The following is a 23,371-nucleotide window of genomic DNA, read 5'->3' as shown; positions in this document are numbered from 1 at the left end:
CCTGTACATACACATTCCTTTCCTTGTCACTCCTTTCTAATTGGCGACATGAGGTCATACACTCTGATCACCGGCCTCAGCCTTACACTTCCCTCCTTTGCTCTAGTAGCCTACCAGCCTTGTCTTACTACTACTGCTTTGCCCATGGTCACCGTCAAAGGTGGCCCAGATGGTTACTACAATGAGTACACACGGACATATCGAGAGTTTTATCCACAAGGCCTGACCAAGAAGATTTATACCATTACGCAGACCTGTTCGGATATGGACTGCCAGACACAGCCGATTGAGACTGCTCCTCCGCCTGGCTTCACTGCCGCGGTAGTCAAATGCAGTGCTTGTGGTGGCCAAGGCACTCAAGTCGCCACCTTGACGTTTCCTACAGAATCTGTGGAGGCATATTCATCTTCAGGATATATCGTTGAACCTCTTGATCTGGTACAGGCTACAAAGGACTGGGTGGATCAGGTCAACGCACCCCCTGCCATTGAGACGGCAAACGTCAATGGTGATGCTGGCATGAACGCTGAAAATGTCTCCCCTACCCCAGATTCATCAGGTCATACCGATTCTGAACCTCAAACCCCCGAAGCACCAAGCAACGGAGGCAGTCAACAGGGTCAGAATGATAATGGGAGCCTTGGGGATACAAGCTCCCATCACGCTACAACTGAGAATACAGGATCTGCCAGTGGTGGCGACTCCTCTGATGGTCAAAATTCCGGAAGCCTGGATGGCACCGACAACGCAACAGGGTCACAGTCGGGCGATACGGGCAACAATCCTGGATCTGGATCTGGTGCTGGCGACACACCGGCGGGAACTATCCCTCAGAATGGGTCTTCACCTTCACCTTCGTCGTCTTCGTCATCCTCCTCTTCCTCATATGATGCCACAGGGTCACAAGAGCAAGGGTCGAATAATCCTGGCCACTCAAATGATCCTACAGGCGACACACCAGCAGATACTCCTGCCTCTGGTGTTGTATCTGTCGATGGAGAACCCGTTGCCGGCACCAACAACAAGCCAGATGATTCAGCCAACATAACATCTCCTGATGGTGTCAATGGCGCCACTGGAGACACATCTGTACCGCCGAATAACAACTCAGGGCCACCTTCATCCCAAAGCAACAGCCCTCCCGTTGTTGACTCAGACTCCAAGCACACTGGAAGTGACGATGACTCACAAGGACCAGATGCTCCTTTGACTGTCAGTGGCGCAGTATCTTTCAAGGTCAATATTTCGGCAAGCATAATAGCCAATGCCGCATGTATATTTATTGTTTGGTTGTTATAACTTATTAGCAACGTAACTGTCATGACTTTCTTTTAATGATTATGTATCTTAACGACAAATACAAAAATAGACTCCCTTAATATTTCTCAGATTACAATCTCATGTCTGTTCAGTGATTAGTAAATTCTTAATATTTTTAAACTACTCTTTGTTAGAGTTGCTGTTCCTGAAGATCCCTAAAGCAAGCCACCGTGATATGAGGACAGCGAGAGCGTTACTATTTCCGGCACGCTATTACTACTGACAGGTATTTGTAATTTTCCAGTACTGCTCAAGCGAATTAAAATTACGATCTAGATCTTGAGGCTAATGATAACTGGTATGCTGTTCCTGTGCTGGCGTTAACATCGGCAATAACTGAGCCGGGCTGAATTGGACTGGGCCTCGACCTTTGGCTGGGCGACCCAAATGAACGGGTCGTTTACCATCCAATCGGCGACTTTAAGAAAATACTCCATTTGTCATAACTCAAAGATGCCAACCTAAGTTGCTTGGAATTCAATAATTGCTTAGATCGCATCGTTATCAGGCACAGTGATCAACGAGACTCGTTGTTTAGATGCACGTCCACCTCATTCACATAACACACTAGGCTGGACGATAGTATAAACACGCAATGATTAAGCAAACCTAGTTTTGCGTTACCAGCTAGGAACTAAACTAAAGGTTCCGTCTGCTGGTTTAAGTGTTGTTTGTGTAACTCTGGTAAGAACATGAGCTACCCTGCACTTTATTAGGTTCCCAACTATGCTTGCTGAAGGGCACAGTGACTGAGATATTTCATGTTATCTTTCACACATATTATCTCATCGTTATTGAAGTATTTGTGTCTCTAATCTGGCTCAGATCCTGTTGCTGACATTCTTTATCCATTGAACTGTCATGACTCTCATTATGTAACATTTCCCCACCCAACCCCGCAGAACTCGAGAAGATGAGAAGGTCCCATGCTGGCATAGTATTGATCTCGTATCAAAATCACTGTTACCTAACCTTGTGAGATTTATGGCTTCATTGGAGGTGTTCTTAGCTAGTTGCTCACATCTTCTGGTGAGTGATGGAAAACCATACGGTATCCACGGTTAGAATACACAATGACGACACAATACGACGCGCCCCATAGAGCATAAATATATTGTGTCAATATGACAGGTTTAATATGATATAAGTCATGTTTTACTAATATGTTGCCTGCGGTTAACATGTTGGTTTTTGGTTCTTTGTATCCACACATTATCTGACTGATATAGTGGTCAGCAAAAAACACACCGAACACCATCGTCGATCGTGGGTCCCTGCCCCTAGTCAACCACTAATAAGCAACCGCTAAAATGCCCCATCAATTGCCGACGACACAACCTTCGAGCGGGGAAAACTTGGCATCAAGACTTGTATCGGTATATGAGGAGACTGAACTTCGGTGATTCTTTCCTGTTTATTGTCTTATCACCTTCCCTATCTTAAGTACTGATTTGAATGACAATGGCGCAAAAGACTGATTATCAAAACATCTTCCACTGGGCAGAGACTCAAAAGGATGGTTCCATCCCGTCTTTTGCTACTCGAGATAATGATCCCTACGAATACCTTAGCGGTTTCAATAATCATCATGAGTCGGAAGCTGTTCCGGGTACAATCCCTCGAGGCCAAAATAACCCACGAGTTGTGAGGTTTGGGCTATATGCGGAACAGATGTCGGATTCTTTTGGAGCTTCCAGACAAGCCAACAGAAACTCATGGCTTTATCGTTCACGACCTGCTGTAGCTCACCAGGGTTTTGTAAGTTAATTGCAAGGTCTGACTTTGTTGTGTTATTGTGTATGCTGACATTCGGACTTTAGACAGATATGCCCAAGATCGACGGTACAGAAAGTTGTTTCCTGCCTCTGAACCCTCAAGTCAGAATCTCTCCAACACAACTAGCATGGGTAAGTCAAGGATGTCCTCTTTTTCGTCTGCAATTCTGACCTTCTAAGCTTCCCTTCGATATCAGTGAAGGAACGGACTTTGTCTCCGGTCTTCGTACCATCGCCGGCTCGGGTGATCCTACCCTTCGAGAAGGTCTTGCAACACACATCTTTTCCGCAACAAAGAGCATGGACAAGAAAGCTTTTGTCAACTCAGACGGCGACTTTTTGATCATTGCCCAGCAGGGTGCTCTTGACATCCAAACAGAATTTGGCAAACTTTACGTCCAGCCTGGTGAGATTTGTGTCATCCAACGCGGCCAACGCTTCAAAGTCAATGTGGAAGGGCCGACGAGAGGATATATCCTCGAAGTCTGGGGCGCTCACTACGAACTCCCCGAGCTCGGGCCCTTGGGGTCTAATGGTCTTGCTAATGCAAGGGACTTTATGTATCCCAAGGCAAGCTACAACGTCACCCGCGATGACCCATGGGAGATTGTGTACAAGCTTGGTGGTAAGTTCTTCAAGAGTACTCAGAACCACTGCCCATTCGACGTAATTGCTTGGCACGGTAACTATGTGCCTTATAAGTATGACTTGACCAAGTTTGTCAACGTTGGATCAATATCTGTGGACCACATTGATCCCTCAATCTTTTGTGTTCTCACTGCTCGTGGAAGAGACGAGAATGCTCCCTTGGCGGACTTTCTCATCTTCTCGCCGAGATGGGATGTCGCGTCTCATACGTACCGTCCTCCTTATTATCATCGCAACGCAGCTTCGGAGCTTATGGGTCTTATTTATGGAGAGTATGCTGGACGATCAGATGATTTCCAGCCTGGAGGTATTTCGTTTGAATGTGGTTGGGTTCCTCATGGTGTCGCATATGAGGTAAGTGTCGTGTTTTTTCCTGTTATGATCCGACACAAAGTACTGACAGTGAGACAGGAATTTAAAGCTGCTTCGGCGCAACCCCCGCCTGAAATGCAGATCTCCAAGGGCGCAGTGGCTTTTATGTTTGAAAGCTGCAGACAATTTACCATTACTGATTGGGCGTGGAACAGTGACAAGAAGCATGAGCACGAACCCAAGATGTGGGACAATTTGGTTGACAACTTTTCATCTCATTTGGACGAGGTTAATGAGATTCTGGGTAAGAAATGAGTATATATCAAGCTTGGACGTAGTAAATATGTATATTGAAATGCCTCCTCATCTAGTTGTTGATAAGCAGCCTTACATCGATCTCACCAAACGGATTCCTCGGGTCCGTCGTATTCGTATACGTTGGAAATGAGTGTCCCCACATGTGAATCTCGCCTCCAATCATTGCTTACTTGTTTCGCATACCGTATCCCCTTAGTTGGACGCTAAAGGGGCAAGGGGCGCGGGTACTCGCTTGAGTAACTATTGACAGTTAGATCAAAAGAAAACAAGCAGTTTCAACATCTCGTTGTTCCATTTCTTTGTCTTTCAACTGTGGGCCGGACCAAACTGTTCCGTCGTTCTGAGAATGAGTCGATAATCGTCCTATCGAGACTCAAGTTTGTTAAATACACGGACTCGCACTGATTGAAGATTTGACTCAGCATTCTACCCAACAGTCATCCATCGAACCCTCCATTCAGTCTTCACCGTCATCATGAAGGCTCCAGACACTCCCCGCTATGAATTCGGTGGCCCGTGAGTCCTTCCAAGCCATCGCATCGCATCTCACTAACACACTCAGCCTCGGCGCCACTGGCATCGTTTTTGGTCTTCCAATTCTCATGCAAGTTCTTTACTTGGGTTGCAACGATGTATCAGGCTGTCCCGCACCTGCTCTTCTTGATCCCAAGACTCTGAGCTGGCCCAAGCTCAAGTCTCAGATTCCCTGGCCTGAAGAGGGTCTCGCTGGATTCATGTCGTGGGAAGTCACGGGCTGGCTTTTTGCTTATTACTTCTTGAGTCTCGTACTTTATCGTATTTTGCCTGCCCAGATTGTGCTTGGTACAAAACTGCGCGAGTCTGGAAGGCCACTTGAGTATCGCTTCAACTGTAAGATAATCGGCCTTTCTAGGCTTGGACTATATACTTACATATTTGCAGCTTTCTCTGCTACTGTTGTTCAATTGACTGGTTGCGCCATTGGAACCTACATTTACGGCGCCAACTTTCCCGTCTGGACATGGATTACCGACCACTATATCCAACTTCTCACAACAAGCACAGTCCTCACTTACATCATCTCCATCTGGACTTATCTCCGCAGCTTTTCCATCAAGCCCGGCAACCCTGAACTCCGTGAGGTCGCTGTGGGAGGCCGTACCGGACGCGTCATCTACGACTTCTTTATCGGCCGCGAGCTGAACCCTCGCGTGACTCTTCCTTTCTTTGGCGAGATTGATATCAAGTCGTGGCTGGAAATGAGGCCCGGTCTTACTGGATGGATCTTGCTTAACTGTTCGTTCATTGCGAAGCAATATAGAACTTACGGCTTCGTCTCGGACAGTATCTTGGTTATCGCATTGATTCAAGCCTACTACGTTCTCGAAGGGCAATACTCCGAGGCTGGTCTATTGAGTATGATGGATATCACTTCCGACGGACTGGGCTTCATGCTTACGTGGGGTGACATTGTCTGGGTTCCTTTCCTCTACTCAACCCAATGCCGCTACCTATCCGTGTACCCCGTTCACTTGGGCCCCATCGGCGTTGCGGCAGTTGGCAGCGTCTTCTGCGTCGGTCTTTATATCTTCCGCTCCTCCAACAACCAGAAAGCTCTCTTCCGTAAAGATCCTAACAACCCGGCTTTCGCCAACATGTCTTACATCCAGACCAAGCGCGGAACAAAGCTTTTGACGGGCGGCTGGTGGGGAATGGCTCGTCACGTCAACTACTTGGGTGACTGGATTCAGTCTCTTCCCTTCTGTTTACCTACCAAAGCCGCTGGCTATGTGATTCTTCCTGCTGGTACGGCTGTGGCTGGAGCGGAAGTTGCAAAGATGCTTGATGGGCGGTTGGTTGCACCTGGTGGTGATGCTGCACCTTGGGGAATGCTGTTTACGTATTTGTATTCTGCTTGGTTTGGATTCTTGCTTATTCATCGTGAGAGGCGAGACGATTATGCTTGCTCGGAGAAGTATGGCAAGGACTGGGAGGAGTACAAGAACAAGGTCCGATGGAGAATTCTGCCTGGGGTGTACTAAAACTAAGGGTGGACAATTTGTGAGACGGAGAGTATTGACCTGAGTTGTTAATGCGTATTAAGTGACGCATTCGTATCCGTCTCTTATGAAGTTAGTCTAAGCTACCTGTCGTAGATTCAATTTCCACCACTACCTTTTTCTCTATATGCTTTATTTTCATTATCAAACAAGATCCCAAAATATGAATGATACTCCAATCACATTGCATGTCTCTTTGTGTTGGAAGTTTACTGATTTGAACGTCCGCCAAACTCGGTTGATATAGTAATGATGAGAAAGAATGGGTCATCATGATCGGGAATAAAATCTGCCGAAAGCCGGCAACTATACCAACATCTCACGTAATATCTACCCAACCAGAAAGGGCTAGTTAAGAAGAGACAGTTCATATCTCTACATACATCTTTCATCCTCCAGTATCTCACCATACCGATATACCAAGATCTTCAATGGAAGCGTGGCACAAACATACACCACGTCTGTATGTCTGAATCTGATACCTCCAACGTTGTAGTGAGGGAGCATATCTATGAGCCAGATATACCTCCCCACATACGCCAGCTCGAAATGGAGCTCATGTTAGGGGATCCTCCTGACATGGCAACGTGCAAAGATCTCATATTAGATCATCACCCTACGAATTTCCAATGGTGGTCAGGCCATCCTGAGCCCGAAGAGTACGTAAAATATCCATGCTCATTTTTCCTCAAATTGTTGGCTAACGATCCAAGGCGTCGTGACACTTCAGGCTTGACACCATTGGCAGCCGCTGTAAAACGCGGAAACATCGAAGAAGCTAAAGCCTTGATTGAAGGAGGCGCTCGAGCAGATGTTTGCGGTCCAACATTCGGTAGTCTTCCTCACCTTGCAGTCGCATTATCCTATGAAGGAATACATCAAATATTTCCATTGCTCAAACTTGTCATTGAGGCGGGAGCAGATGCCAACGCACCCGGCCCTGATCCGGACAAAGAGTCGTTGTTATGTATGGTAATAACTACACTCTGGCTTCCCAACTATCGTCATGCGATATGTCGGTATCTGATTGAGGATGGGGGTGCAGATGTCAATATGAGAAGCCAGTCTGGCATGTATCCTATCATCGCTGCCACCGGAACCGCAGACAAGAAGTTGGTTCATTATCTAATACAACATGGCGCAAATGTCAATGTTTCTGATGATCAAGGCCTACGAGCAGTGCACTACGCAGTACCTTCGGCATCTAACAGAAGCTTTGGATCTCTTATCAAAGCTGGGGTTGATCTATTATCTCCCGATAATTATGGCCGAACACCTCTACACTTTGCAGCAAGCCTCTGTTGTTGGGATTTCGTTCGCATTTTTATCGACTTTCTTCCTGAAGGATATGACATCAATGTTCGAGATAATGACGGGTGGACACCGCTCATGTGGGCTTGCAAGAATAGTCGGTCAGAAGCGCTCAAAATTCAAATTCTTGTTCGAGATTACGGAGCAGATGTCTGGCCGGTGAGCTACGATGGCAAATGGTCTGCCCTGAAGTTGGCCAATTTTACAGCTGAAGATCTGAAAGGGCTAGCGTTCTTGGCACCGCCGAAAGACCAGAGCGAAAGGATACTTGAAGACGGAAGCAAACAGATTTGGGATCCTGATTTCCACAAGATATCACCTGGAGATCACCACAATTTTAATAGTTGCAGCAGTTGCTTTACTGTAAGTCATAAATTTCAACTTCAGAATGCCTGCTAACGGACTATCTTTACGAAGCTAACGCCAAGGCCCCTTTACAACTGCATAGATTGCTCAGAGCGGTTCTTCCTGTGCTTCAAGTGTTTTCCAAACCGTAAACTGATGCATATTAGTGATCATAGGATGGAGGAGCACGTTGAGCCTGAGCCCTCGGAGTGCTCGGATAGTGACTCAGAATGTGAAATTTGACGAGAAAGCATGGGTTATTGTATTTCCTGTGTAGATAGATTGAAAGCACTCTACTATCTATGAAATGGCGATACGGACAGAAATAGATCCCTTCTTGGTTTGAAGCACAATCAGATCATGATCATAAGTGAGATCCTCAATAGTTGTTTCGTAAAGACGGGCTCGGGGAACAACCCTGAAAGCCATAAGAGCCGCCATGATGTATACCTCACAGTAGGCGAGACTTGCCAAATCGTTAGTAAAGTCTTAGTGTCAGAGCAGCAGATCAAAACTTACTTCTCGCCAATGCAGGCGCGGCTTCCCTTTCCAAACGAAATCAAGAACTTTTGTAGCTTGTAGTTCGGCTTTCCATTATCCAACCAGCGCTCTGGAAGAAATTCATCGGGTTCGGGGAAAAGCTCTTCGTTCCAGTGGTTGATCATAGAGGTCATGCCAATGGGTGTGCCTCTTGGAATGACCCAACTGGTGTTACCGTCTTTACTCTGGTAGACGAGGTCCTCTTCCCGGGCGATTCGGGCAGATCGGTGGGATACACCGGGCATAACGCGTAGAGCTTCATGGATGACAGCCCAAAGGTAGGGGCGTTGTTCGAGATCTGTCCACTTGAGGTTCTCCGGATCGATGCCATCTAGATCAGCCATGAGACGCTTGTAAATCTCAGGCTTGTCAAGGAGGAAGTATGTGATGACAGTGAGAGTGGCCTAGATGTCGTTAGTCGGATCCTGTGAAAACAAAAGACATATTTGGCTTACAGCAGTGGTTTCAGTACCAGCTAGCAGAAAGTTGAATCCTTCACCAGATAATCTGTACAAAGACTTTTCCGACTCTGGAAGCGTCTTTGACTCGACAACTTGGGCAAATACCCGTCCACCATCAGGGTTCTTCAATGCAGCCTTGATATATCCTGGGATAACCACGTTCATTTGTCGCATAACAGCCTTGATATCCTCTCCAAGGTAATCAGACAAAAACGGAAGGACCTGAGCCATCTTTCGTGCGAAAACGTTATGTCTCATCATATACGCACTCTGGAAGAAAGACTTGACCCAAGTAGCCAGATTAGGTTCCCATCCTTCTTGAGCGATGAAGCCCATAGATTCGCCAAAGGCATACTGTGAGATGATATCGGCGGTAAAACAGTTAAAAGCTTCCTTCACATCAAAAGGCTCGCCACCAGCATATCTTAGCATCTTGTCCACTGTCATCTGTGCAAAGTCTTGGACTTCACCCTCAAGTTTGAGCATTTGTGAGCGGGAAAAATACTTGGACAAAGCTCCTTTTCGCATTCGGTGGACTTCATGGTTGACTGTTGAGAAACCTGTTACCGAGACTGGACCAGCGCCTCCAGTGTTGAGTTGATGCTGCCATTTGTCGCGAACACGGCCAGGACCCGCGTAAATCTCGTCGGTGAAGTAGGGGTCTGAACAGTGTAGTTCGTCGGGGTTAATTCTGACAATCGGACCTGTGTGTGTTAGAATCGATCGGGCATAATTAGCTTTTTGTCTTACCGTAACGCTCATGCATATCGCGGATAACCTTTCCATATCGTCCTACTCGCCACCAGTCATAGTAGGCCTCATAGAGATAGCTGGCAGCGGCAACTTTAGGCCCAGGGAAACGAGACAGGGGGTGGAAGGGTGAGATGTTGTACAGAGCTACAAGTACATGATAGAAGAACCAGACTCCGACCAGAGTAATTACGCTCTTAAAAGAGGCAATGCTCTTGACGTCGACGGTCTCCCAAGTAGACTTGAAATCCATGATGCACAAGATTTTGGGAAAAAGCAATGGGACAAATGATGTAACGACCAGGTCAGCTTATAACACCGATGCAATGGACATTTTGTTTAGCTGATCCAGTTTTATGCCCTACAAACCGTTGATATAGTGTACCATGTAACGCTTTTATCATCGGATCGGCTCTAAGTGGACGCATTGAGGGATACATCCCGATAACCCCTGTTGACTTGTGGAGTTGGTATCCTGTTATTCCCCGCCCATGAAGATTTCTCTCACCATCACCATGGATCTGGGATGGCCACAGGGCCGTTGAGAAAGCTCAGGTCTGAACTGGGCTCGACACCGTGATTAGTGCTTATGGACTCCGCTTCAACATTGGGCAATGTATCGCCTTGACGAATAAGAATTAAGGGATTTAAAATGGAGGTTCTGTGAATTAAACTGGGACGATCACAGATATGGGTTTGCAATTCTAATTCCGGAAACTTAGAAACTATTCGTCGTTGGCGGCTTTCGCTAATTCCGCTGTGTGCATTTAGGTAGATGTCCTTTTTGCTACTCTGTTTATAAGTCCCTACAGGGTGGCAAGTTGGAATGTGTTTCTCTACCAAGGTCCTATTCATAGAAACAGATCGAGACATTGGCAGATTGTTGAAGCTTTCATTTATTATGAAAGTTAATTTTGGAAATAAAAACTGTTAACATATATTTTAAGACAACCCATTTTTGTTAATTCCCACAAGATACTATAATTGTTTTTTATTGAAATCGGAGACGGTCATTTTCTATCACCATGTCTAGTACACTCTGCTATCCCACGATCACGACAGAAGCTTGGGAAAATACATCTTGGCAATATGTTGTCTGTTGCTCTTGAGCTTTGTTCCAGCATGTGACCGGCGAAGATGGTGTATTATACACTTGTCTACATACTCACCTTGAGTTTTTGACAAGGGTTATATGGAACTGGCACCAGCTAGGCCGATCTTGGTTCCACTGCTAACACAGATGCCGTTCTGACCTTGAGTAATAGTACCGAACATGCGGGATGATTCGTTACTTTCAGAATCGTGTTGCTTGTACAACTAGGAGCATGACTTCGATATCACAACAAGAGATTGTCAACTAAATCTTTTGTTAATAACAGAAACCATTCGCTATGAGAAGTCAATCTAGCCCCAAAGCTAGCTCCTTAGGTGTAGCATGCTTATCAGCTTCCCAAAATATGATAAGAAAGATCTAGTTGGCCAAGATAGACATGATAAGAGCACGGAGATAAGAAAGTCCGAGTAAGTGACTCGGAGAGCGACACTGTTATCAACTGTACTGCCATGAGCAGGGTACATCAGCCCCATGTCTCAGCTCTTGAAGCTTTCCCGAGCCCACCAATACAGCTCGAACCGGAACAGCTGATCCGTCCCCTTGTCAATCCACCGCAAAACGATGACCGTAGCAGGAGACATACCACCCATAGACTCTACCATCTCAGCATCCTTTACTTCCTGAGGCCAGACTGAGTGATTGATTTGACTAGCGAAACAACCAGGGGGAGATAACAGCTACAATAGATAACTGAGAACAGAACATTTCCAAGAGCCACGCCAGACCTAAGCTATGCCAAAGACGCCGCAGTAATTGACCTAGGTCATCGCGTATCAATAAGTAGATGCTTGATATGTCGCACTGAACATGATATCATAAAATTGATGCATCTTCTTGTCTTTGTTTTCAATATTGAGAGGGTCTCTGTTGTAGCGTTATCGTTGGTCCATCAATATGTCATTGTGACTCGCATATCATATCTCAGTCAAGCAATACTTTCTGTCCTTCTACCCTCTACCAATCGTGAAAGTATGTAAAATACTCGATTATATCTTTGCCTTGGCCAAAGGCCTATTTGATAACTACCGCGAAGAACAACCGAAGAAGAAACCAATTTAAGCTTCAAAAACTGAACTATTCCGTTTCAATCACGCATCTCGGTATTTAGAAACCCGACTCTCTTGACCAATAGTGGCGTCAACATCGAGTCTTATCAAGTCTTATCAATATATTCCATCTAATTTTTGGTTGCTGTCAACGCATGCCATACCCTTGTGGGCCTTTGCAGCCGACGACTCGCGTGGTGATCTACGTCTCGACTCTTCAATAGCGGCGCAAAGAACAACCCGATCCGGTCTAACATCATTTTAGACCCAGACACGGCAAACCGGCACTAATTTTAAACCTTCAACTCCTTTCTCACTTCCCTTTCCCACTTGCTAAATACATACTGACCGAGGTCAAGATAAACGAGATCGCGGGGTAGCCTTGAACTTCCCCAGGTTTGCAGTGACTAGTTTCAAGACTCCGCATTTCAATTTCCTGGGGTACCGGTTGATAGCAAGAACTCTGGGTATATAACATCATAGACTGAGGGTTTCCCTACATCTTGCTAACTCTGATTAGGCTGACCATTCTCACCACATCTGTGCTTCACGACCTCTCTCTTATACAGTTATTTTGATCAAAGACTCACATCCACCAGCATGGCGTCTCATCCAGAGATGTCTGCGCTACCAGCCAGCGATACAAAGAAGCCAACTCTTGATCATTCAGAAGATCAACCTCCAGCCGTACAACATGTCGAAAACTCAGAATTCGAGGAAAGCCCCAAGGTCGCCTGGTCCACTATCCTGGCAGTCTTTGTAAGTTACTACGGATACAAGAATGATCTGGCCAGGGCTGACTTGAAGTTTCTATGTAGTTCATGGGCTTGACCTACATTCCCGCCATCGCAACAGCGTTTATTATGCCGACTCAGATCATTCAACAAATCGGTATGTCTCTTGGAGACACAGAGAACATTGCTTGGATTCCTGGTGGTTGGTCCATCGGCGCAGCTGTCTCATTCTCCGTAGCAGGAGGTTTGAGCGACGTCTTTGGTCGTCGATGGGTTCTTCTAAGTGGCCAGACTATCATCCTGGTCGGTGCAGTAAGTGACTGAACAGTATAATGAATATGAAATAGTCTAACATACCTGGAATCTAGATCGTTTGCGCTTTTGCCGAGTCGACATTGCGAATCGTCACCGGAACTACCCTCGTGGGATTTGGTGCCGGCGTCATCATGGTATCCTATCCTGGAATCAGCGAGCTTCTCCCGAACAAGTATAGAGGAATCGGTATTGGTTGGACCGAGTTCTGTATCACTATCCCGTGGGGGTCGTTAAGTGGCTTGATTGCAACACAACTCTACCTCAAGGCAACCTGGAGATGGTGTTACTACATCACCATCATGTATGCGGCTGTATGTCTGGTCGGCACCTTCATCTGCTACTTCCCTCCGTCCCGGCCGCAGCACGACTTCGAGAAAACACGCTGGCAGCAGCTGAAAGAGCTTGACTATATCGGGCTATTGCTCTTTGCCACCGGGCTCACCATTTTCTTGATTGGCGTTACGTTCTTAGGCGCCGCTCATAGGTCCACGGTACTTGTGGCAACGACCATCTCGATAGGTGCTTGTATCTTCATCGCCGCTTTTATCTATGACTTCACTATCCCGAAGAAACCTCTCTTTCCCCTCAAGTTGTTCCGCATGTACAGGGAGTTCACGGTATATCTCGTGATCCTTTTTGTCTGTGGAATGATCTGGCAAGCAATGGTCACACTTGGTAACCAGGGCACTTTGTTCATGTTTACCAATGATCTTACTGAAATCGGCTACATCTCTATTCCCGCTAGTGTCTCGGGTATCATTGGAGGTTGGATCATGCCCACTTTGGTTCACAAGATCAAGCACATCCGGTACCAATTCCTGTTCGCCCTTCTCCTTCAAACGGCCTTCACCGCGTCATACGCTTCTGTGATTCCCCACAACAAGACCGGATGGATGCTCTTGCCCATGTTCGGTCAAGCCTGTTTCACCTGGCTTACAGTTTTGTCCTACGTCTCATCTGGCTTGCTGGTCCCACAAGAGGAACTCGGAGTCTCAGCCGGACTGATGGGAACATTCCGCAGTGCTGGTGGATCATTGGGCAACGCCATGTTCAGCACGATTGTCACTTCCATCGTTAATCGTAAACTTGCCAACAACATTGCTGGCGCTGCTATCGGCGCGGGGTACTCTGCCAAAGACTTGCCATCTCTGATCCCTGCCGTCATCCAGAACGCGGTTGGTGTACCTTTCGCCATGGCCAAAGTGCCAGGGGTAACCGAGCCAGTTCTCCAAGCCACGACTGCTGCCTTTAAAAACACCTACGCTACAGCTTTCAGAACCGTATTCTTATCAACTATTCCGCTGGGCGTGGTAGCTATGGTAGCAGCTGCCATTATCCGCGATCCGAGCCATTTGCTTAATAATCATGTTGCCGTCCATCAAGAGAAGGAAGTTCTTGGAAAGAAGCATCAGGGACAAATGGCTGGAAAGGAGATTAATTAGTTTTTTTCTTTAAATTTTGTATCTTATCGCTTGGAAGCACCAGTTCAATTACCGATCTCCAATGCCAGTCGTATTTCTCAGGTTTTCAGTTTGGTAGATCTTGTAACGGTTGTCTGTCTAAAAAGAGTCTTCCTGACGCTATCATGCGGGCAACCACAACAACATATCGTGAGAAACGACCTGACTCATGCCATCGAATGCCGAGGAATAACTGCTGGCACGGACATGATGAAACTAGAAACCTGCCATTCCAGCAACTAACGCCCACTATGATTATCCCGCTGACTAGTGGAGATGTCAGGAATTGATTCGTCTAGTCAAAAGTTCAGGTGTTGTTGGTCTAACTACTAATAGATAAACACGCGAGGCACCAGTCAAAGCACGCACACGGGCTTCGTCGCAAGTGGTGGAGTTAATAGTTACAGTGTTTGACGTAGGAACAAAGATCTCGAAACATATGCCTCCCGTACGTCGGAGTACTCTATTTGGAGTATTCCTCATAAAATCAAAAGCTTGGGCTTCTTTCCCATTAGCTGCTCAACTTGCCAAATGTTGTATTGCCCGTCTGTGCCTCCGTCCGTCAGGCGGCTTTTGTGATGTATTCAAGACCCCACACGAGAAAAAGAAAGCCCAGCACTCATCTCGCTACCAAAGCTCAACAAGGTAACAGTGCCCCGGACCGAGGTTGATAATTGACCACAGCTAAGTGAGCAAAGCGCTCTGTAGATCAAGAACAATCCCTTCTAGAACACACTGGCTACGGTTATCGGAACTTTCCTGTTTATGTCAACTGTCCAGCTGTCTTCCCGCAAGGGCCTTGTTTCATCTTGAGTAATGCTAGTTAAGTAGTAAACGCAAATAGAAACACATGTTAGCTTTGACTTATTATCTGTATAAACTTGCTAGAGTCACAATAACAACTCTTGTCCACGTGTGTTACTTATCCTGTTGCTATGACCTCGTTTCAGCTTGACCGACGCTAAGAAACAAAGACAGACTAAAAACCGGAGGAAACCGAGACTGAGGATCTGCAGTATGTACGGTTACGGCGTTTTAGTTTACTACCCCCGTTTTTTTTTAGCACGACGGTGGGGATGGAACGACATTGCTTAGCCAGAATCGTAAGAGCAGGGAAACATCAGAGTCCCACGAGGCTCCCTTGCAATTTTGTAGAAAAAGCTAAAAGACAATGTCTATCAGGAAGTCATTTGCGAAGCTATAAGGATCTTGTTCATTCCCGTGGGGACTGAGACACTTCCTTCACATCCCAAGCCAGTTCACACATAGTTCATACATTCTTTCAACACTCCACAGGCCGGTCCTCTTATAGGCAATTCCTTTCATTCTCTCTATTTCCCATATCTGCCCACTGCACAGTGTAGCCAGATTTCCCAAATTACTTTCTTTCGCACATTCAAAATGAAGTTCCTTTCAGCTCTTTCTCTAGTGGCTGGCATGGTGAGCGCTCTCCCTGCTGGGGATGTTAAGGTACGTCAGCTTGGTAGCGGCCTTGGCAGTGGTCTCGGCAGTGGTCTTGGAAGCGGCCTCGGTGGTGGACTCAGCGGTGGAGGCCTGGGTGGTGGAGGACTTGGTGGCCTTGGTGGCTCATCTACGCGCAATGACCTCGAGCAAGGCACTGCTGGTAGCTGTCCCAAGGCCATCTTCATCTTCGCCCGGGCCACTGGCGAGCCCGGTAATATGGTAAGTAATTCCTTTCACCTAACTGGGAGCATTCTCATTAACAAACACACAGGGCGCGTCTACAGGTCCTGCCGTGGCGACAAAGCTCGAGGCCAAGTATGGAAATGATCAAGTCTGGGTCCAAGGCGTTGGCGGCCCATACAAGGCTGATGTGCAAGGCAACCTTATGCCTGATGGCTCTACCCCAGATGCTATCAACGAAGCCGTCCGCCTCTACAACATGGCCCATGAGAAGTGCCCCGACACTCCTGTTGTTACTGGTGGATACAGGTGAGATAAGAATAATTCCAGCTCGAGGGTGTTTCTTTGTTAACCATGATTATTTTGTAGTCAGGGAACTGCCTTGGCCGCCGCTGCTATCTCCAAGCTCGAGCCAGAGGTTATGGATCAAGTCAAGGGCTGCGTTCTCTTCGGATACACGAAGAACGCCCAGAACAAGAAGGCTATTCCCAACTACCCACAAGACCGCACTGCTATCTACTGCAACATGGGAGACGGTGTCTGCACTGGAACTTTGATGATCACTGCTCCTCACTTTATGTACCAAAGCGATGCCGCGGGTCCTGCTCCTGAGTTCTTGATCTCCAAGATTGTCTAAGCGTTGGGTAAGGTGTCTATTTCTGGATTCAATGGTGTTATTTAGATCTCGGTAGTTTTAACTTTAAGGACATCAGGTATCAGAAAGGTTGACCGCTAGAAGCGCAAGAGACGAAATTACTATGATGAGTCTATGCCGATTAGATCAGAGTCCTTAGAATGTATATTTCTGTATCCTCAAGAATAGAGGCCAACTCTCGTGGTTCCCAGCAATGCTGATAGCACACTTTAGTGATCTGAAGATCTATAAACAGGGACTTTAGTCACTGTAAGCGAGTCGGTAGTTGTGTGACTCTGTGCTGGGACCTGACATTGACGAATTACTAATTGTATTTTTCACATTGGATCATTGTAGTAAATCCATGTCTCTATTTCAAGAACTTAATCAAGTTCGATTCGTTAAATTGCCATGATTCGATCCGGTTGGTAATCCATCAGAATGCAGATCTTTTTTTCTTTCCAATACACTTGAAACGGGCTCAAGCTTCGGCTGATTCCTTTGGACCTCGGCTGTTTTCGAGGTGTGCATATTATGCTTACATAGTGATGTCTTGGAAGTCATAGAAACCATGATCTGAAACAAATTCCTTAACTATTTAAGAAGATGGTGTGGGGTGACTGTCAAAGAAACGAGTCCGAGTCCTTGCCTCATTTGGAAATCCTCGCGAAGAATTAATATAAAAATCACAAAAGAAAATTGACTTATCACAATGTACTCGCCGACCAATCGCAAGTATGCCATAACCAATTAGTCCTTGATGGAGAATTTCGTCACTGACCGAGGTTTGATGTTTCGCTTCCATCTATTCTCTTTGTCTCCAAGTTAGGGTAAAGGTTTTGCGTAGATCAGATGGAGTCAGGCCGGTCCCAGTCTGATTAAAAGGGATTTTGTCAAGTCTTTGAAGATATAAAGCCTTGGGTACGCCTACATTGATAATGAACATTCTAAACATCAGTCGTTCTTTCATTACTCCTCAACTATAGTCACAATATCGACAGGCTCGATAACAGTCCTTCTTTTCTTCCTACCAAGTTCAACATGAAGTTCTCTACCTTGATTGCTGCCTCTGGTGCTATTGCACCCGCCTTCGCTCTCCCTCAGTTTCTGTCAACTGCTGGTGCCGAGTGGACTCCACAAGAGTGGATTGCTCCGACTGCAAGCGACTGTGAGTTTTTGCAACTATTCCAGGTCTGGATTGTCTCCATGTCCATATCTAACTTCTTCATAAAGCTCGTGGTCCTTGCCCCGGCCTCAACACGCTTGCCAACCATGGCTACCTTCCCCGTGATGGGAAGAACATTGATCTGACCAAACTTGCCGACGGAATGCTTGCCGGTTTCAACATTGAGAAGGGTGATGCACTCCTTCTCTTCACTCAGGCTATCAGGACAAGCCCCGACTATCCCGGGACACGCACTTTTGACCTGGCCGACCTTGGCCGTCACAATATTCTCGAGCACGACATTTCTATCAGGTATGTGGTCGCTAAATCGTCGTATTTTTCACCCATCAGGTCTAACCCATGTTTTGTAGTCGCTCTGACGCCTTCTTTGCTGACCCGAACCCTTTCAACGAGACTGTTTGGGCTGAGACTCTCACATACTTTCCTGACGATATCATCACGGTTGATCAAGTTGCAAAAGCACGAATGGGTCGTCTTGAAACTTCCAAGAAGACCAACCCCCAGCACTCGTTGTCTGCATTGGCCGATGGCTTTAGTTGGGGCGAGATGGCTTCTTTCTTTGAGATCATGGCTGACGGCACTACCGGCACGGTAGAGAAGAAGTTCATCGAGTACTGGTTCAGTATGTTCCCTTTCGTTCCAAGATTTGTGATCTCTTCAAGCAAGGCTAATAGAAACTTCTACTGTAGAGAACGAGCGTCTGCCTACAGAGATTGGATGGCAGCGACGCACCACTACGATGCGTGGTATTGAGCGTATTGCTTTCACTAGAAAGCTCATGGAGGCTGCTGGCGTTTCGCGTCGTGATGTCACGAGTGATGCTTACGGTCGCCCGCTTGAACAGTAAATCAGGTGCATCACGATGGCTATAGGTTAGGTGTTGAATGGGGTTAATGTTGCTCAAGGGAATCTATGTGGTACATTTGTAGTTGACGCTGGACGGGATGGCTCGTGTATATACAGTAGGTATCCTCCGTTTCTCATGATGATCTTGTGAAGGGAAAGTGAAACAATTGCTGTCCTGTTAAGCTTCACTATACCCTGCCATTATTTTGTGACTCCTCAGGTGAGCATCCCTTGTTCGAGACCAGGTTTGCTCAACTACTAAATCTCTCAATCTGCTGTTCTCTATAATTTCCCTACACTGGGGCGGGTGTGTTGTGCGAAGAATAATTCGGTACAAGCTGGGCGGGTGCCGAGTTGAGAGTGAAATCATCGTTCTTCTGACCACATGTTAGCATCGGTTGTGCAGCCCAGGGCTTCGTGAATCGGGTTCCAGACTTAACACATAATACCTTGAGCCTGGCATATAGCGTCAGTACTTACTTTCTTTCCAATCATGTCCCCATATCAGGGCTTTACTACTTCATCCTCTTTGTTTCCAAGGGCTACCCCGGCAACGTTGATGTTCTTTCTCAAAGGAGACTCTGATGTAGGATTCTCCGCTTCCAAATAGTTAAATATGCTCTTGAGATGAGGTTGCTTGGGGGGGCCATATCTGAGCTTCCGAAGTAGGACAGAGCGAACATCTGGCTGATCCTGGAGAAAAGTTTCCCAGTCTGCCATATCCCCACGCAACCGGTAGGGATTGCCAAAGTGATCTGAAACAAAATCGAGGTAGAACCGTTTTAAGGTTGAATCCGACGTCGTGCTGCTGCACACATACTTCACGTCCTCGACGCTGATAGAGATACGGAATGTCGCTTCTACGTGCTCTCTGAAGAGACAAGACAATGCGTAAACTTTGAATCCTGTGCAGAGGAGATAGTCGCCTAGAATCCAGCATTTTGCGTTTATGCTGGGGTGTTTCGGAAATGTGGAGTAATTCCCGTGATGCATCCACTCGACGAACAGGCCGAAAACAGCGGGATCATGATCGGGCAGATTGATTTGGCCATCCTCTTTCCATAGGCAGGCTTTTTTGAGATAAGGCGAGTGGAATGAAACGAGGTTTGCTGAAAGAGACCACGTTTCGTCTTGTGAGGGTGTCGGACCAACGCGAATTTCAACTCCCTTTCCACGCAACCTATTTCTGTCAGTTTTCAATTTTCCGCTAGTTGCGAAATCTGGTTAACGTACAATTTCAGCGTCTCACTAGTCACGAAATTCGTATCGGTGATCTTGGCACGCAGAGAATTCGGGTTGCGTGTTTCGTAGTCTGCGAGCCGATGCTCCTCGACGCTGAAGTTGTCGTAGCCGTCTTGGACAGCGAATGACTTGATGATCGCGAGATCTTGTCCGCTCTCTACCGGGTACATCGGGTATGGGTCGATCACCTTGTCCCAGGTGCCGGGCCTGGATGATTTGGTGTTTTGCATGGTAGGTCAGGTTTATTGAGTTGAGTTGTTACGGCGGGCCACAAACTCAAAGGTGCAGGTGTGGGTCCCCGATAATGCTGACTCATCGGTTCAGTGCCCCAGTCTGTGCACGTGACAAGTAGCGGAAGCTGCACGTGGGCGCTTAAAGCTCGTTAGATTTATAGCTTAGTAACTATAAGATCATGTTTATCGTAAAAGGCACTGTAAATGGACGATAGGTACCTAATGTTGGCAATCTATATGGCAAAGCGGGAATATAAGAGCTTGGTGGGTTTTCACGGTATTCAAAGTCCAATGGGTACTGACTTTTTCGCTCGTTCTGCAGCTTTGAGCTACCTACAGAAAGAAAAGGTCACAACCTTGTCCATAATTGCAAGAATATTAATCATAGAATCAACTTAGAGTTTGTTTGGAAGATATTATCGAGAACCCATTTAATATATATGTTTATGCATCCTTACACGTGTCGGCCTACCAACCTTGAGCAAAGGAATTGTACCTAAGCATATAGAGTGACCTCCAATTAGTAACTATTCATACGATACCACGAACCCTACGTACTCCAATCAATGCCTGTACTATAAGGGTATTCGTTCTTTGTAACATCATCTTGGTATTATTTGTTTGCTTCAGTATGTAAGATGTTATTGTATAAGGAGTATAGTTTACCTATGGAATTCTCTGGTTTCCCCTCTTTGTAAGAATAAACCCTGTAGTAATAATGTGAGCAATATCGTCGGTTGTAACAGGAAACATATCTCCGAATATTGACCCATGGGGCAAAAGAAAAAGCCTCACGCTACGCCTCTGTTATATCACAAAGGCTTAGCCGAGATATAGTTGCGTGTTGTGTCTGCAATATATGAGAATTATCTCTCAAAGCTTACAAGCTGTACTTTAAACCTTCAGCTATAGACAACGGCTCAACGGCAAAGGAAGTGGTGGGCCAGAAACCTTTCGCTAAAAAAATGCTGACGGTTGATTCCAGCCTCATTCAAGAAGTGATCGACATCGTAGACCTTGAAGCCTGTTTGCGATTCGCTTCGACATTTTGTCGGACCGATGGGATGCGCCAAGTTCATTTTTTCGGCCAAAGTCTCCTCATCTTCTCATCTACCCTTGGCTACCCCAATACAAACCCACATCATTGACATCACTGTTCTCCAGATCAACCAGAATTAGGTTAAGCACATGCGGGGAAATAACGCGCTTTAATTCTTGGGGATAGTCAAGGATCAATGGTCTGATGTGTGCCTCCATGTATATATAAAGGCAGCTTGCTACTACAAAATGGTTTACCAAGCAGCTCTATCTCATCTCAGAACATCATGAGACACAATCTGTTGCCGGCCATTCTTGGTCTTTCCCAATTTGGCTCTCTGGCCAATGCCCAGTCTTCTGCCACAACAATCACTGTTCCCACCGGCACACCCATCTCTGGTGATTACAATGGCACCTATCGTCCCCAAGTTCACTTCTCACCGCCTCAACATTTCATGAATGATCCCAATGGCATGTTCCGTGACGCTGACGGCCTGTGGCATTTGTACTATCAGTACAATCCTACAGCTGTTGTCGCTGGCAACCAACACTGGGGACATGCAACATCAAAGGACTTGTATCATTGGGTGAACCAGCCTATTGCCATATTCCCACCAGAGGATGATACATTTGTCTTCTCTGGAAGTGTGGTTATCGATGAGAACAATACTTCTGGTTTCTTCCCCGATCAAGAGAATGGTGTCGTTGCAATCTATGTAAGCACAAAGCCAGACAGACTCTCGCCCGATCGAAACTAACAATTGAATAGACTCTAGCATCACCAACGATCCAGGATCAAGCCATTGCGTACTCCCGAGACGGAGGTTACACCTTCGAGCCCTACGAGGGAAACCCGGTTATCAACAGCACGTCTAACCAGTTTCGCGATCCCAAGGTCATTCGTTACAATGACTCGTGGATCATGGTGGTTGCATACCCTCAAGACTTTGCCATTGGCATCTTCGAATCTTCTGATCTGAAGGAGTGGACTCCCACCAGTAACTTTTCCCACCATGGCTTGCTCGGCCTGCAGTATGAGTGTCCCAATATGATTCCTATCCCATACATCGATGAAGATGGCGAGAGACAAGATGACATGTGGCTCATGGTGATTAGCATCAACCCGGGTGCTCCCCTGGGAGGTTCTGTCGCTGAGTACTTCCCTGGCCACTTTAACGGTACTCACTTCGAGGCTGTTGATGGCGCTGCAAGAATCGCAGATTTTGGAAAGGACAACTATGCCGGTCAATGGTTCTACGGTCTTTCCGAAGATGAGAACCCTGTGTCCATCGCTTGGGTATCCAATTGGCAGTACACACAAATCGTCCCCACAGCAGACGAAGGCTGGCGAAGTGCCATGAGTCTCCCCCGTGAGAACTACTTGACCAAAGCAAAGCGCGTAGGCTGGAAACTGGTATCCAAACCTTACGACCTCAGCACTGTTATGGGTCGTGAGCTCGCTTCCAACGACAGCTTTGGCAACTCAACACTTACTGTGGACTATTCCGATGTTGACTCCAACGCTATATACTGGGAAGTCAACGTCACGGGCATCCCAGATACTGGCGTCTTATCAACAGCATCAATGAACTTCACATTCCTGTCTCCTGTCAGCGGCGAAAGCATCAAGGCCGGCTACTATCTCGGTGGCGACTCAGTGTACTTCCTGGACCGTGGCAACACTCGCGCCTTCGACAACATTTTCTTCACCGATAAGACGTCTCTTGCAAGCCTCGCGGCTAGTGATGGCTCATGGAACACCAGTGGTGTCATTGACCGGTCCATCTTTGAAGGTTTCCTCAATGGTGGTGTCGACAGCGTGACAAACACGTTCTTCGCTACAGAGCCATTGACCCTCATGGTATTCAGCACAAACGATCTACCAGAGGATGTTAAAGTGAGCATTAGTGTCTATGCTTTGGAAAGTGCATGGCAAGAGTTGGAGGGCGACGACGGACTTGTGCATGGGAACACAACTTCTAACAAAGACTAGAAGGTTTGTCAAAAAACGAATTCGCCTGGTACATAGTTTATCTTTATCTTTGTAAATTTCAAGTTTT

At 46.6% G+C, this 23,371-nt stretch overlaps 10 protein-coding genes across 10 annotated transcripts; 8 read left to right on the top strand and 2 right to left on the bottom strand.

The window, feature by feature from the left end:
- Nucleotides 1-48: 48 nt before the first annotated feature.
- On the top strand, nt 49-1,299 carry FSST1_005226 (uncharacterized protein; the record flags this gene model as incomplete). Its single annotated transcript, XM_083231481.1, has 1 exon — nt 49-1,299. The coding sequence occupies one exon, from the start codon at nt 49-51 to the stop codon at nt 1,297-1,299; it is 1,251 nt and encodes a 416-aa protein (XP_083088656.1).
- A 1,482-nt stretch (nt 1,300-2,781) lies between these two features.
- Nucleotides 2,782-4,370, top strand: FSST1_005225 (RmlC-like cupin domain-containing protein; the record flags this gene model as incomplete). Its single annotated transcript, XM_083231480.1, has 4 exons — nt 2,782-3,078; nt 3,141-3,227; nt 3,276-4,097; nt 4,155-4,370. 4 exons carry the CDS (start codon nt 2,782-2,784, stop codon nt 4,368-4,370), a joined length of 1,422 nt encoding a protein of 473 aa, XP_083088655.1.
- Nucleotides 4,371-4,848: 478 nt separating this feature from the next.
- FSST1_005224 (ergosterol biosynthesis ERG4/ERG24) lies at nt 4,849-6,394 on the top strand (the record flags this gene model as incomplete). Its single annotated transcript, XM_083231479.1, has 3 exons — nt 4,849-4,889; nt 4,936-5,243; nt 5,295-6,394. The coding sequence occupies 3 exons, from the start codon at nt 4,849-4,851 to the stop codon at nt 6,392-6,394; spliced, it is 1,449 nt and encodes a 482-aa protein (XP_083088654.1).
- A 483-nt stretch (nt 6,395-6,877) lies between these two features.
- Nucleotides 6,878-8,122, top strand: FSST1_005223 (ankyrin repeat domain-containing protein; the record flags this gene model as incomplete). Its single annotated transcript, XM_083231478.1, has 2 exons — nt 6,878-7,071; nt 7,126-8,122. 2 exons carry the CDS (start codon nt 6,878-6,880, stop codon nt 8,120-8,122), a joined length of 1,191 nt encoding a protein of 396 aa, XP_083088653.1.
- Nucleotides 8,123-8,368: 246 nt separating this feature from the next.
- On the bottom strand, nt 8,369-10,072 carry FSST1_005222 (cytochrome P450; the record flags this gene model as incomplete). Its single annotated transcript, XM_083231477.1, has 4 exons — nt 8,369-8,534; nt 8,588-9,012; nt 9,064-9,773; nt 9,820-10,072. The coding sequence occupies 4 exons, from the start codon at nt 10,070-10,072 to the stop codon at nt 8,369-8,371; spliced, it is 1,554 nt and encodes a 517-aa protein (XP_083088652.1).
- Nucleotides 10,073-12,579: 2,507 nt separating this feature from the next.
- On the top strand, nt 12,580-14,470 carry FSST1_005221 (fungal trichothecene efflux pump; the record flags this gene model as incomplete). Its single annotated transcript, XM_083231476.1, has 3 exons — nt 12,580-12,738; nt 12,798-13,025; nt 13,082-14,470. 3 exons carry the CDS (start codon nt 12,580-12,582, stop codon nt 14,468-14,470), a joined length of 1,776 nt encoding a protein of 591 aa, XP_083088651.1.
- Nucleotides 14,471-15,889: 1,419 nt separating this feature from the next.
- On the top strand, nt 15,890-16,769 carry FSST1_005220 (cutinase family protein; the record flags this gene model as incomplete). Its single annotated transcript, XM_083231474.1, has 3 exons — nt 15,890-16,171; nt 16,224-16,441; nt 16,502-16,769. The coding sequence occupies 3 exons, from the start codon at nt 15,890-15,892 to the stop codon at nt 16,767-16,769; spliced, it is 768 nt and encodes a 255-aa protein (XP_083088650.1).
- A 1,038-nt stretch (nt 16,770-17,807) lies between these two features.
- FSST1_005219 (Chloroperoxidase) lies at nt 17,808-18,799 on the top strand (the record flags this gene model as incomplete). The annotated part of the gene is made up of 4 exons (XM_083231473.1): nt 17,808-17,934; nt 18,000-18,243; nt 18,303-18,574; nt 18,642-18,799. The coding sequence occupies 4 exons, from the start codon at nt 17,808-17,810 to the stop codon at nt 18,797-18,799; spliced, it is 801 nt and encodes a 266-aa protein (XP_083088649.1).
- A 503-nt stretch (nt 18,800-19,302) lies between these two features.
- Nucleotides 19,303-20,270, bottom strand: FSST1_005218 (uncharacterized protein; the record flags this gene model as incomplete). The annotated part of the gene is made up of 2 exons (XM_083231472.1): nt 19,303-19,978; nt 20,032-20,270. The coding sequence occupies 2 exons, from the start codon at nt 20,268-20,270 to the stop codon at nt 19,303-19,305; spliced, it is 915 nt and encodes a 304-aa protein (XP_083088648.1).
- A 1,328-nt stretch (nt 20,271-21,598) lies between these two features.
- Nucleotides 21,599-23,304, top strand: FSST1_005217 (glycosyl hydrolase; the record flags this gene model as incomplete). The annotated part of the gene is made up of 2 exons (XM_083231471.1): nt 21,599-22,027; nt 22,081-23,304. 2 exons carry the CDS (start codon nt 21,599-21,601, stop codon nt 23,302-23,304), a joined length of 1,653 nt encoding a protein of 550 aa, XP_083088647.1.
- Between the last annotated feature and the right edge of the window lie 67 nt (nt 23,305-23,371).

This window comes from Fusarium sambucinum, chromosome I, assembly GCF_050947815.1.
Source record: "Fusarium sambucinum isolate potato_lamoka chromosome I, whole genome shotgun sequence".
Classification (NCBI taxonomy): domain Eukaryota; kingdom Fungi; phylum Ascomycota; class Sordariomycetes; order Hypocreales; family Nectriaceae; genus Fusarium; species Fusarium sambucinum.
Note: the sequence above shows the minus strand (reverse complement) of the source record. Positions and strands in the feature narration are given on the sequence as shown.